Genomic DNA, 13756 nt, shown 5'->3' with positions numbered 1-13756 from the left:
ATGACAACAATGGTAGCAAGCAGAGGAGGAGTAGGTATGGACCTGCTCTCCTCCGCTTTTAAGAGGCTGTGTAAGCCCACAGTTTTAAAGGGATATGCCCGCGATTCGGCACATCCCTATTGAAAAGAAGTATCTAAATACCTAAGGGATATCCATGGTACCTAATGCTACAGTGTAAAACCTTACTTATTTATTTATTCATTCATTCATTCCATTTATATACCATCCAAAATGCAAGTCTCTGGGTGGTTTGTGCCAGATCTCAGCTTAAAAGCATCAGACTTGGATTCCCTGTGGGATTCCCTGAAGTATCTTTTTTTTAAATTTAGTGGGTTCAGCCATCAAGGTAGACCCTTAATCCCTTTCTCTACTTACAGAGGAGAATTAGTTCAGTCCAGACACACCTTTAATCATGCAAATCAAAACCCATTTAAGGAGGAGAAACCTTAAATTTGGAGGGGAAATCCTAAATCCAGATTGGCCAGGATCATACAGCACTTCAGAGATAAGACAGCCTTGTCATTGGACCTAAAGTCTGTCCATCCCTAGAAAAGCAGAGAGCCTCCCCACTCTTTAGTTCCTATAAATATTTGAACTCAGTCCATGAAAACTGTCACCAATTTCCATCCGCCAAATAGAGATGCTGTAAGGATTAATGTTCCCTCAGCTAAGAATCTGTCTTACCTCAAGTCTATAGTTAAACTTGGTATTAATTAGCTACCATTTTGTATTTTTTTTCCTTTCACATATATTATTTTACTCCCTTTGCCTCATTTTCATGATTTATTTATTGTGTATAACCCTTGCTTTTTAAATAAAACTCATATGGCTTCTGTAATTGCACTACTGCACACTATTGTCTTTAGAGATAACACTTTAAAGTGTATTGTTTGTCTAAAGCTGGATTATGTAGACTCTGACAGTGCTGTGTCAGGGAGTCTCATGTTCTAGGGTTTGTCTAAGTTGTGTCTGAGTGTGGTTAGTGACTCTGGCAACCTATCTTGAAAGAGTAGTGTGCTCCTAAAATGGGATCAGAGCATCCTCTCTGATGGTCGATCCCAGGGAAAATGTAATTACCCAATACATCAATCCATCAGATTGGGGATATAGATAAGTTGTTACCAGCATGGCTGTGGTTACAAAGTTGCCCAAGCATGTTGCTTTTTCATCCGTGTAGGGAAAGAGACAGGTACACCATATTTCCCCACCCCATAAACAAGCAGCTTTGGAAGAATGATTTTAAGCTGAACCACCACCAGAGGGTAAAGCAGCCTCTCTCTGCCTACCCTTCCTCCGCTCCAACCTGCAGCCTACCCAGGCTGGTTTTGTCTTTTAAAAATAATAAAACAAGAACGAACGAACACAAACCTCCATGCAATTGTACAATCTAAGCCCCCAACCTCAATTTAGGTTTTTATGTTCTTGCTTATGTTAAGCTCATATTCTGAACACAAAAGGATTTAATCTACAATTTTCATATACAAGAAAACCTCGGTATTCACAGGGGTTCTGTTCGCAGCTAGTGCGGTGGATTCTGAAACCGTGAATACCGAGTAATGGCATTGCGAGGGTTAGGTTCTTAAGGGGGGGGTGGATGGCCAAATAACAGCCAACACACACACAAAAAGCTTGGCAAAGTGCCCTAACTTGCTCCACAAGTACCCAGCAGTTCTGCAGTGCCCCCAAAGAATTAAAAAAAAATTGGCCAAAAATCATGTTTCCCCCCTTTTTACTTTTTAAAGGCAAAACAAGCCACAAAATGGCTCTTCTCCTCAAAATGGCAGCCAGAAATGACCTCCAAGGTCATTTCTGACCACCCCCAACCCGCGGATACATGGGCTTAACCCTCCCCCCCGGATGTTTCACTGCATATACTGAGGTCAGGTGTCCATTACCTGACCGCGGATACGCAAATCCACAGATGCAGGATCCACAGATATCGAGGTTCTCCTGTATAGCCTATATTGCTCTCAAATATTTCCTATGAGTCACCTGCTTTATTAACTCAATAGCCTCCAACTGTACTAAAGCCACTTAATTCATTTAACACACCTATCCCCACCTACCCACCCTTGAAAATGTAATAAGATAAATTCACATATATTAAAAAGGTACACACAGTACTATATTTATAAGGTGCATGAGCAACACTGCATTATATATAGTTTAACCATATTCCTGCAGAGACAATTTATTTAACGTATGTTGAATAATTATGTTATCTTATCTCCACGGCTCACCTGTAGAATTCTCTGCAAGATCAATGGAAGGGCAATGAATGCTGCCATATTATTCAGCACCTGCATTGTCAGGTTCTTCAAAACTGGAAAAACAAATGCATCAGAACCATGGCCAACAGGAGCAAATGCTATTTTTGTTCACAATTTTAGCCACAACCAGGAGCACATGTAATAGGAATGGATACTTTGGTGCACGTGGCTGGTAAGTTAAGACAATTTTCTATTGTGACTATTTGTTTGATTTGTGACAACTTTCTGGAGCATCCCTTAACCCCTAATTGAGAGCTATTAATCCAGGGATTCCCCAATATTAAAAATCAGCTTCACAGAGAGAGAAGGATAATTCAGCAGCTGTTTTTGAAAGCAAAGGGAAACACAGAGCTCCTGAAACTTTAATGCTAAAAAAGCTTTTCAAGTCTTATGTCCCACATATCAAGCCATGCTAAGCTGAAATTCATAATTTACTATGTGAAAAAGAGGCAGACATAACTAGGCTGTATGATTAGCCTGAGAGTAAATACCATAGCACTTTATACACAAAGAAGTGAATTTTGGCCCGTTGAATAACGGGCGCTAGTAACAGGGCTCCTGGCCCCCCGCCGCCATTCCCCCTCCCTCCGCCATCCCCCCCCCCACCTTTAAGGGCCAAATCGGCCCAGGCACTTGCCCCCGCCAGGCCGGGGAGACGGAGGCCGGGACCGGGGGCGGAGCGGAGGCCATGTAACTTTTAAAAAAAATTGCTCCCGCCGCCGACCGCCCACCCTCCCTCCCAGCTGCCGAGTCCCCCTTACCCTGGCCGACTGCTGTCGGCCGTAGACAGCCCTTAATTTAAGAGGCAGAGAGGAGCTCACAAGCAGAGCTCCTCTCTGTGCAAAGCCTCTTGCCGAACTGCCGCTTTGGGCGCAAGGGACGCAAGCGCCCAAAGCGGCAGTTCGGCAAGAGGCTTTGCACAGAGAGTAGCTCTGCTTGTGAGCTCCTCTCTGCCTCTTAAATTAAGGGCTGTCTACAGCCGACAGCAGTCGGCCAGGGTAAGGGGGACTCGGCAGCTGGGAGGGAGGGTGGGCAGTCGGTGGTGTCGGCCACGGGAGCATTTTTTTTAAAAGTTACATGGCCTCCGCTCCGCCCCCGGCCTCCGTCTCTTTCGGCCAAGGCAGCGGCTCCACCGCCACCTCGGTCACTTTCCCCCGCCGCCGCTTCTCTGGCTTCTTCGGGGCGGCCGCTTCTGGCTGCCCAAGATGGCTGCCGGGTGCCGGCGATCGTGTCTCCCTTGCCCTGTTCTGGGCATGCGCGAAGCGCATGCCCAGAACAGGGCAGGGAGGCACGGACACACACTTGGTGTCCGTCCACGGACGGACACACACTTGGTGTCCGTCCACGGACGGACACCAAGCGATTTATTAGAGAGGATACATTCCCAATATAACTATGGTGAACTGGTTCAGCGGCAAAGCTGCCCACATTCTTACTCTTCTCAATTATATGGCTTGACAAGTTATCACATGTTAAAATCATATTGTGATGGGTATATGGTGATACAAGAGACCAGCATACTTACATTCAGAGTAATGGCACAACAATGCAGAACAAGATGACCTTTGTGGGGACATCATTGCTTCTAGGAGTGGAAACCAGAGTGCCTGAAAAAGACACAAAATGGAATCCTGTTAGTGCCAACTAATTCACCTCAGTTGCACAATAGTCTGACCCTCAAACTCACTGCCTCAGTTGCACTGAGATATTAATTTGCCTTTGTCAGGTTTTGTAGAGGATACCTCTGGATAACAAAATGGTTTCCAAATAAGGGCCATACAAGGTGTTGCAGTAAATGCATGGCTGTTGCTGAAAATAGTCACATTATTACCGCCCCATCCCATAACAATGAACTGAATTTGGCCATCACAATGTTCCATACTTCCCTGCCCACCCCCTCCACATCATTGGCTGCCAATGGAGGGGTTCAGGTCTTACAGCATCATGATACTGTGACATGAAATAAGTTCTACTGAATTGTAATAAACTATGTCTGACCTGTTTCAAGTTAAGACAAGGGAATTATTTGGGGAATGGAATGTAAGTAGAAGTTGCTGGGAGGGTGGGATGCAAGGACATTTAAAGGCAGTTAGATGGTGGCCCACAGTCTGGTGGCTGTGGGTCACCTCCAGCCTCAGAGGCACAATGCCTCTTAATACCAGTTGCAGGGGAGCAACAACAGGAGAGAGGACATGCCCGCACCTCTTGCCTGTGGGCTCCCCAGAGGCATCTGGTAGGCCACTGTGTAAAACAGGATGGTGGACTAGGTGGGCCTTGGGCCTGGTCCAGCAGGGCAGTTCTTATGTTATGTTAGATTTATTCAGTTCAAATGGAATTTTGGGATAGTGAGGGAGAGGGGTGGGTAAGATTATATATGAGGAATGGGTAGGATATTAGGTTTTAGGTATATTGCAAACAAAATGTGTGAGTACAGGAAGGTGCTGAAAGTCATCATCTCATACTGTCTGGGAGATGGAAATGGTAAATCCCTCTGTATTCTAGCAAAGAAAACCACATGGCTCTGTGGTTGCCAGGAGTTGACACTGACTCGACAGCACAACTTTACTTTAAGGAAGACACGCACTTTTAAGCACTTTTAATGTACACATGCTTTAATTATTCATGTACAAATAAATCTGAGTTTAATTAACACTGTGGTCTGCTTCGAACTTCATGCACTTAAGTTTGAGAACCTGTCCTGAAAAGAAGCTTTGAATTCAGTTAAAAACAACAATGGATCCATGGCAGAACGTTACAGGGGAGGGAGGAGAGAAACTAGATGAGCTTTTTACACTTAGAGGTCTCTGCTAGTCCAAACTCCTTTAAATGGAAATGCTTATGAATGCAAAGCATGTGCTCCACTACTGAGTTGTGGACTCTATAGCTTGACTGGTTTAATGGAAAACAGAGCACATCCTTCCTAGACCTCAGAGCATAGCAAACCTCTTACCTCTCGCTGCTCTTGATTTAAATTGTGTGAATTCCTCTGGCAAAGTGCAATAGTTTTTGCTAAGGTGTCTTCTATATCCTTCAGTGAAAGAAATTCTATTGATTCTAGATTCAAGTAAGAAACAGCAGTAAGATACTAATCTGACAGTTAAACCAAGGCAAAAAAAGTCGATATAGAAGAGACAGTTACAGAACTTGACCGTAAATCAGTTCTTTCTTAAATCTCACAACCAAGATAGTATGGACATATTTCCCATGGTTCAGTATGATATTTTAGTGGGGGGAAATGAATATGCAGAAAGCACTTCCTAGAAAAACCAGATCCTAGACTTGCAGACATCACCAGCTATGAAATGGGGGAGGGAGTAGAAGTAGGAAACATGAAGAAAAAAGGGAAGAGACACTAACTAGAGCATATCCCAGTACTCTCCTTTCTGTTTTCTTTTCTACTCTCTCCTTCTTTTCATATCCAGCAGCCGCCACAAGGAAAATGGAGATGGTAGAGGGTGTATACATGTGCACCACATCCAGCAGTGGCTACTGCTGCCACAAAAAAAGGAGGATGTAGAGGAGAAGGGCATGCACCAAATCTGGCAGTGGCAGCCACTGTCACTGCTGTGAAGGAAGAGCATGCATGTTCGAAAGTGAGAAAGGGGTGAGGAGATTGTTGGGGTGGCATTTGGTATTCTGCCTCAGGTGTGCTGAGTCTTGGCCACTGCTAGATATTGGCTGACATCCAGAGCAACAGAGAAAGGATGCAATGGTATCTGCGCCCTTGCAGCTTCCCCACTGCTTGTGTGCTTGGTGGGCAGGGGAGCAATCTTGGACAATCTTCTCTGCCTCCAGAAGTCCTATGTGCCTTCTGAAAATATTTGCCCAATTGCACAGCCCTCAGGGATGTATTTTTGGAATACACAGGGCACTTCCCAAGGCAGAAAAGATAGTTCCAAATTGCTCCCTCCCCAGCACACAGGGAAGAAGCCTCCCACTGTGAGGACACAGCTCCCATTGCATCCTCACTCCATAGCTCTGGATTTCAGCCCTTATTTTTCTTTTTAAGATGTTTCAATAGCCCATTGCAGAACAGTAGCTCTTCCCATTGCTCTGAACAAATTGCACATGGAATGTAGGTCACAGGAACACAGAAATTTTAAGAGAAAAAAGTGCAGGCCATTTTATGTGTAATCTTCTGTCAAAAAGCACACACAAAAAGCAAATATTAAACACATGAAGAAAACTCAATTTTAAAAACTTACTTTCATCTTCACGTGTAAGCGTCAACAACTTGCTTTGTAACCACTGGAGAAAAATAGACCTATTATCAGTTAGGCTCAGCAGGCCTTAAAAAAAGGGTTTATCACCAGTAATTTCTGTCCCCTCAAAGGCTTTTTGCCTTCAACTAGCCACTTCATCGTCCCATTAAGTAATTTAACCCCATTCTATTCTTTTTGGAATGAGCAAAGGAAATGCAAGCTGATCTTTGAGATTCACCTCTCTTAAATTCTTCCCATTACTGAATCACTAAGTGCTATCACAATGGGTAATTGAAGACCAAGTGTATAACCATAGTAGGCAGTTAATACCTCACATCATCCTCTGTACAGATACAGTATATGTATGTGTTTTGAAATCCTAAAGCATTGCAGAAGAAACATGACTCAGGATGTCTTAAACATATGCTAAGGAAATACTTAAAACTAGAACAAAATAATATAATAAATGAACAATGTTATTTATTAAAACCCTAGTCTGAAAATATCAAAAAATAATAACATAAGATCTACACAAGTATACAAAAAAGTTATTTTATATACATATAGTACTCAATATACAATCTGGACACAAGACCTGAAGGTTAACATCATAACTAATAAGTAAGTTCCAAAGTCTCACATAGAGTATTTGCCAATAATGAACTATTGACAAGTAACAAAGAGAAATAAATTTCAGTTGGAATCACAAGTAGACTATTTGCCAGTAATAAACTATTGGCCAAAAGCCTTTCGACTAGGGATGTGCGACTCGATTCAGGTACATACTGATTTGTACCCAAATCTAGCTGATTCAGGTGATTTGGAGACAGAACAAATCACTACTCTTGTTCCATTGGCTAGATTTGGGTCCACCAGATTCTATTCAAATCGATTTGAGATTTGGATTCCTCCTATTATTCCTCCTGTTTCCTCCTCCCCCAGATTCCCAACGCTAAGCTCTAGCCGTTGTAGAAGTGGAGTTATGGAGCAAAATGTATGGTCACTATTTTTCAAGTGTTTGGATTCTTTGGTGTATAATAACTTTTCCTCAATGAATCGCTATGAGGATTCATTACACATCTTCATTTCTTCTATTCGTTTTGACATTCTTTGGACAGTGCCAACTGTCAATGCCATGTGCCAACTACACCCTCCTTCCACCCACAAGGCAGTGGAATACTACTCAGTTTATGTTCTAGGAATTTTTTCAAGTGTTTAGACTCTTTGTTGTCTAATAACCTTTGAGGATTCAAATAACCCTATGAGGATTCCTTCCCACCAAAGTGTCTAAACATCTCAAAACTTCCTAAAATATAAACTGAGTACACAGTGGCTTGCAGGTTGGGGGGTAGCTGGCACATGGGATGCCACTAATTCGCCATCCCCACCTGCAAAGCAATGGGATCAAAGTGAACAAAAGAAAATGAACAGAAGAAATTAAGGTGTGTAATGAAGACACCAAAGAATCTAAACACTTCAAAAATTCCTTAAAAAATAGAGTACCTCAGTGTGTGGGGGTGGGGTGGGGGTGTAGTTGACAGTTGGCCCTGTCCAACGACAGTCAAAATGAACAGAAGAAATGAAGGCGTATAATGAATCCTCATAGGGATTCATTATGAGGAAAGGTTATTATACGCCAAAGAATCCAAACACTTGAAAAATAGTGACTGCACATTTTGCTCCATAACTCCACTTCTACAAGGGCTAAAGCTTCGCTTTAAAAAAAGAAAGAAAGAATGCTGGGGATCCATGTTAGGGTTAGGATAGGGAAAGTTCGAATCCCCATTATTGTCTATGGCGGAAATATACAAAATCAGTAAAAACTAAAAAACCATTAACAATCAACCAAGCACCCTACGCCCTTGGGTAGTAGGTGGTGGTAGGTGGCACCCATAGGGACCTACCCACTATCCAAATTTGGTGCCCCTAGGGCCTTTATAAGTGGTCTGAATGTATCCAAATCTGAATCAACTCAAATCAGGGGTGATTCAATTCAGGCACAAATAGAATAAAAAAATCAATTCGTGTATATCCTACTTCTGACCTCCCCTGGTCTTCATCAGTGGCCCAATTGGAACAGAAGTCTACAGACTTCTGTACCTCCTCTGCTTGAGGATTTCACATACTGTCACTCATATTAAATTTCAAAACTGGAAAAATAATTCATCCATAAATCCTCTGCACTAAAATACCTATCACCAGAACAACATCTACTTTCCTTCAGGTCTCCCAAGTTCCTAGAGGAGAATGTGTTCCATGCTGAGAGATTCTGCTCTGGTCACTATGCCTTTTATGCATGCATGTGTGTGTGTGTGTGTGTGTGTGTGTGTGCGCGCACCAACACACGTGCGCACACATGCTATCCTCATTGTTCTATTAAAACAGCGATTAGCACCCAATGTAACCTCATGGTTAAAGTGTCCAAAAAAATACAAATTATTAATCTATGCATATAATAATCAAAAGCGGATTAAAACAGAAAACTAGAGTATTTGTTTCCAAATTTTAAAGTCATAATCAGGCAGATAACATTTTCTATCATTCATAATAAAATATCATTCATAATAAAAGTCCATAAGAAAAAAAATCTCAAAGTGTCTTACAGAGTGTGGATGTAAGGAAAAAAAAAGTGACTGTTTTATCTAGTTGTTTCTTCAGAGCAATATTTTTATAATCTCCAATGAAGTGTTCAGCTAATGGAATCTATAGTAAATAGCAACCACTGCTTATCAAAGTAATGTTCCTAGTTACTGTACCTCAAGCATAACTAAGAATGCACCATTAATATCTCCTTTCTTCTCAAGTAGATAAGCAGAAGCTTCATGGAGTTGGTATTTCTGGGTAACCTGCAGAAAATGCAACACACATTATTTATCTGCTATCTTTATTTAGAAAAGAGTAAGCACCTGGGTGTTTCAGAGTGGATTCTGGCATACAACCTTTTATTGCAAAGCTATGAATATATCTGTGCAATTATCAATCAATGCCTTTCACGTATTTCCAAGTGTGTGAGGGTGGGGGCAGGGGAAGCAACTTGAAGGGCCTAATTTTCACAGAAAGAGCTAGACCTCTCCTAATTACCACCTCCAGAAGCTGCTTTTTGTTTTAGTACAAAAAAAACATGAGGGAGGGAGTTACACAGCCTTACCCTAAACAGCATACAGAGACTTCTAGATTTCACAAGCATATTATGTGGCCTCATCATTTGTAGTCTTCTTAATGGTAACATACAGAAATGAGATTGCCATAACAATCTACATACACTCCCTGCGTAATAGTAAAGAAATGGGGTCTCGTCCCAAAGGGAAGGGGCTCTTGCCAAAAACATACGGAGGCTAAATTGAATAAATCATCTATAAACTTTGGTTTAGCACAGTGTCAACTAACTAGCACCCATGCAGTATACTGGACAACAGGGATGGGATCAAAGCATGTTCAAATCAGTCTAGTTTTCACATAGATTTCTCAGTTAGAAACATAGTACTGAGAACTGTTCCAAATTTGAGCACAGTTACAGACACAAGGACTTGTATAGCTTGATGGAACCAGATCAGCTTGAGTGAAAATGGCCCTTACAGAACCAATCTTTCCTCCACCTTCAACCCATTTCCAACTTTTCTGCTTTACCTGAATTGTCTCTTCCAGCCTGTAGAACTCCAGGAACCGCAAGATCTCTAAAACCTGGTCTGGATCATACTGACACAGTAACTTAATAAACTGTTCAGTAATAGAGGGAGAGAGCTGCAGCAAGTCCTGATTGATACCTTCCCTGAAACAACAAATGGCACAACAGACTTGGTCTCTACCATATTTTCAATAAAAACCCAATACTTTACAGAACAAGAGACATAAAATCCTACACAGGGAATCCTACAGAGGGCAAATATGATATTAGTATTCATGGGATGTAATATGATTTGTTTGTACTGGCTACTCTAAAGTATAAAGAGTAAAAGCATTTGGCTAGCCAGCCCCAATACATCAGCTAGTGCTAATGGAAATGAAGGCAAACAGATATTATCTGTTATCTCTGACAGCTTTAAAAGGGCTGTTAACAGGGGCGTAACTACCATTAGGCAAGGGGAGGCGGCTGCCTGGGGGCCGCCACGCCTCAAGGGGCCCCCCCAAGGCAAATCACATGACTTGGGGTGTGTGTGTGTGTGTGTGTGTGTGTGTGTGTGTGCGTGAGCGAGGGGCCCATTTTAAAATTTTGTCTCTGGGCCCACTCCAGCCTTGTTATGCCCCTGGCTGTTAAGACATATTTATTCATCAAAGCTTTTAATTGGACTTATAGAATCCATCATTGTTTTTATTTAGTTTTAGTTTTAATTTTGTTTTAATCTGTTTTATTGAAACCCACCCAGAGACATGAGTTTTAAGAAGTATATAAATGAGCTAAATAAATAAATATTACAAAATAGGTGCAAAAAATGAACTTCAAAATATAAAGTCAAAATATGGCCAATGATTAGGGTATAAATGAATAATCTTACTCGGCTTCTTTATGTATAAACTGTAGGAAGTCATATGCAATTTATTATATTATCACAAGGAAATTTCTTAAAGGAATGTGTGGCAGATTATTTCTGGGGGGTATAAACAGAAGGATCAGGTTTGTCAAGATTAATTAGCATGTTGGATAATGTTTTAAGACAACTTGAAAGTTAACAGAAGGTGTACCTACAAACCATATATCTGGCTTCATATCAGTGTGCATGTTTGTCTCCTACTCCAGATGGAGATTTTATTAAAGCTGAGGTTCTGTCCCAAAGAGAGCAGCCTATTGTCTTAGCTAGAGAGGATTCTGTGACAGCACATTGGGCTAGATTCTTTTCTGTGGTGTAACTGCACTGAAGGGAATTGAATTACAGAGGGGATTAGTCTGGCACATTTAATTTAGCCAGAGATTTATTCTAAAGTAGGTACAAGTCCAAGGGGCAGGGCTGGGCGTGGGGGAGAGGAATATGTGGCTATAGAATTTGCCTTGGGAAATAAGCAGGGCACTTTTGTCAGTGAACAATTGCACTACGAATGCATATTGCTATCGCTCACATGGGAAACTGCACTGCATTTTGACATAATATTCTCTGAAGAAACAATTCCCATCACAAATAAGTACACAAAATGGAGAGCTGGAGCACATGTTGCTTGCATCACACAGAGACCACTGGACTCTGCTTGTATGGGATGACATCCACTGGCTATCATGCTGTTCTAGTGCCTGACAGAGATTCCATGTCAGCATCAGTCACTGTCAGAAGAGGCAATGCTGACACGGAATATCTCCATGAGGCATAGCAGAAACTAGAATGATGCTATGGCCAGCATTGCCATTATATGAAGTCCATTTCCAACAGACACCATATGAAACAAGGAATGTGTGCCTGGCTCTCATTTACTGGTGTGATGTGGTTTCTATAGCAGGCTGTATTTTAACATGTGCTTTTTGACACATGTTTAGACACTGAGCTCAATCAGCATTTTCACCTGCTACTTTTATTGAATAAATAAGCTGAAACACGCCCTGGTCGTGGAATAGAAATTATAGATTTAAAAGCAGGCAGCTAATAATATAACTCTTTCATCCAGAAGCAGCAAGAACAAGAGAGAGGCACAATATTATGAGAAAAACAGGTTGTTCACCTATAACTATTGATCTGGTAGAGATCCGTTGACATCCATAAGAATGAGTACTGCACCTGCGTAGGACCCTCATGGTTGCCTCGATGCAGCTCGTCGAGGCAACCAAGCCCTGCCTCCATACCTAAAGGTAAAGTGTGCTGTCAAGTTGATTTAGACTCCTGGTGCCCACAGAGCTCTTTGGTTTTCTTTGGTAGAATACAGGAGGGGTTTACCATTGCCTCCTCCCACGCAGTATGAGATGATGCCTTTCAGCATCTGCCTATATCTCTGCTGCCCAATATAGTACCAGCGGGGATTCAAACCAGCAACCTTCTGCTTGCTAGTCAAGCATTTCCCTGCTGCACAACTTAAGGTGCCTCCATGCCTACAGCGTGCTATTTAAAGGCGGGCCGGGCACCATGTTCTTCAGTTTTTGGATGACCACTGTGGAGATGATAACCTTGAATCAGGCGAGTTCATCATCGAAGGAGAATAGCTTGCACACTCAATACGCACATAGCGTAGCACTATTGCAGAGGAGGTGGTTCAGGAGGGTCTTATGGATGTTGACAGATCTCTACCAGACCAATTATTACAGGTGAGCAAACTGTTAATCTGGCTCAAGATCTATTGAGATCCATAAGTATGGGTGTTTAGCTAGCTCCCAATGGAGGAGGGTGCAGTAGTTGCTATTGTAACACTTGCTTCAAAATGCTTCTCCCGAAGCTCACCTCCACAACAGAACGCACAGCTATGGCATAATGCTTGATGAAAGGTAACTCAGTGGACCAAGTTGCAGCTTTACAGATGTCTGTGAAGGTTACCCCTGGTAGGTGTACAGCTGAAGAAGTGTAGACACAGGTAGAGTGGGCCTTGATTGCTTCAGGCGGTTGCACATTCTGTGACTTGTGGGTCAGCAAAATAAGTTCAACTAGCTATCTGGACATTCTTTGTCTGGAAATGCAGAAGCCTCTCACAGAGCCCTTGTATGCCACAAATAAACGCTTGGTGGATCTGAAGTCCTTAGTGGGGTCCAGGTAACATAAAAGTGCCCTCTGCACATCCAAGGAGTGCATTGCATGTTCTAAAGGTGTAGATGGATCCCTGAAGAACATAGGGAGAACAATGTCCTGGTTGAGGTGGAAGTCAGACACTACCCTGGGTAAAAAGACTGGGTCTATACGCATTAGCACTTTTATCAGGATCCTTTTATCTGCAATGCTGTCAATTCACTAATGTGTTTGGGCTGTAGTTATGGCAAGCAAGAAGGCAGTTTTTAAAGTCACTAGCTTGATAGATGCAGAACTCATTGGTTCAAATGGGGCCTCGGTTAAAGCCAGAAGGACAAAGGATATGCTCCATGGTTAGACAGGAGTGCGCATAGGCGGATACAAATTCATGAGGCCTTTCAGGAAAGCCTTACTATCTGGGTGTGGAAAGAGAGTCTTCTCATCATAACTCAAATGTTTTGAAGAGAGTGCTGCTAGATGCACCTTTAAAGATACATTAGCCAACTCATGTGATTTTAGATTAGTCAAGTAGAGGAGCACATACTTGATTGTGGTTTGTCTAGGTTGAAAACCATGCATCCTTGCATAAGCTCTTAAACGAAGCCACTTACTAAGGTAATTTCATCTGGTGGAAGACTTCCTTTGGTTAAAT

At 42.2% G+C, this 13756-nt stretch overlaps 1 protein-coding gene across 6 annotated transcripts in view; it reads right to left on the bottom strand.

Annotated features, from left to right (window-relative positions):
- Positions 1 to 13756, bottom strand: part of VPS8 (VPS8 subunit of CORVET complex) — a 150579-nt gene that overhangs the window by 43783 nt on the left and 93040 nt on the right. For all 6 annotated transcript variants that reach the window (XM_053311939.1, XM_053311933.1, XM_053311934.1 and 3 more), the window contains exons 36-41: positions 10100 to 10241; positions 9229 to 9318; positions 6476 to 6518; positions 5221 to 5324; positions 3796 to 3877; positions 2241 to 2323 (exon numbers count right to left, since the gene is read on the bottom strand). In XM_053311939.1, the coding sequence (XP_053167914.1) occupies positions 2241 to 2323; positions 3796 to 3877; positions 5221 to 5324; positions 6476 to 6518; positions 9229 to 9318; positions 10100 to 10241 (544 nt within the window). The remainder of the gene's footprint in view (positions 1 to 2240; positions 2324 to 3795; positions 3878 to 5220; positions 5325 to 6475; positions 6519 to 9228; positions 9319 to 10099; positions 10242 to 13756) is intronic.

Source organism: Hemicordylus capensis, chromosome 3 (genome assembly GCF_027244095.1).
Source record: "Hemicordylus capensis ecotype Gifberg chromosome 3, rHemCap1.1.pri, whole genome shotgun sequence".
NCBI classification, from domain to species: domain Eukaryota; kingdom Metazoa; phylum Chordata; class Lepidosauria; order Squamata; family Cordylidae; genus Hemicordylus; species Hemicordylus capensis.
The sequence above is the reverse complement of the archived record's forward strand: the minus strand, read 5'-3'. Positions and strand labels throughout refer to the sequence as shown.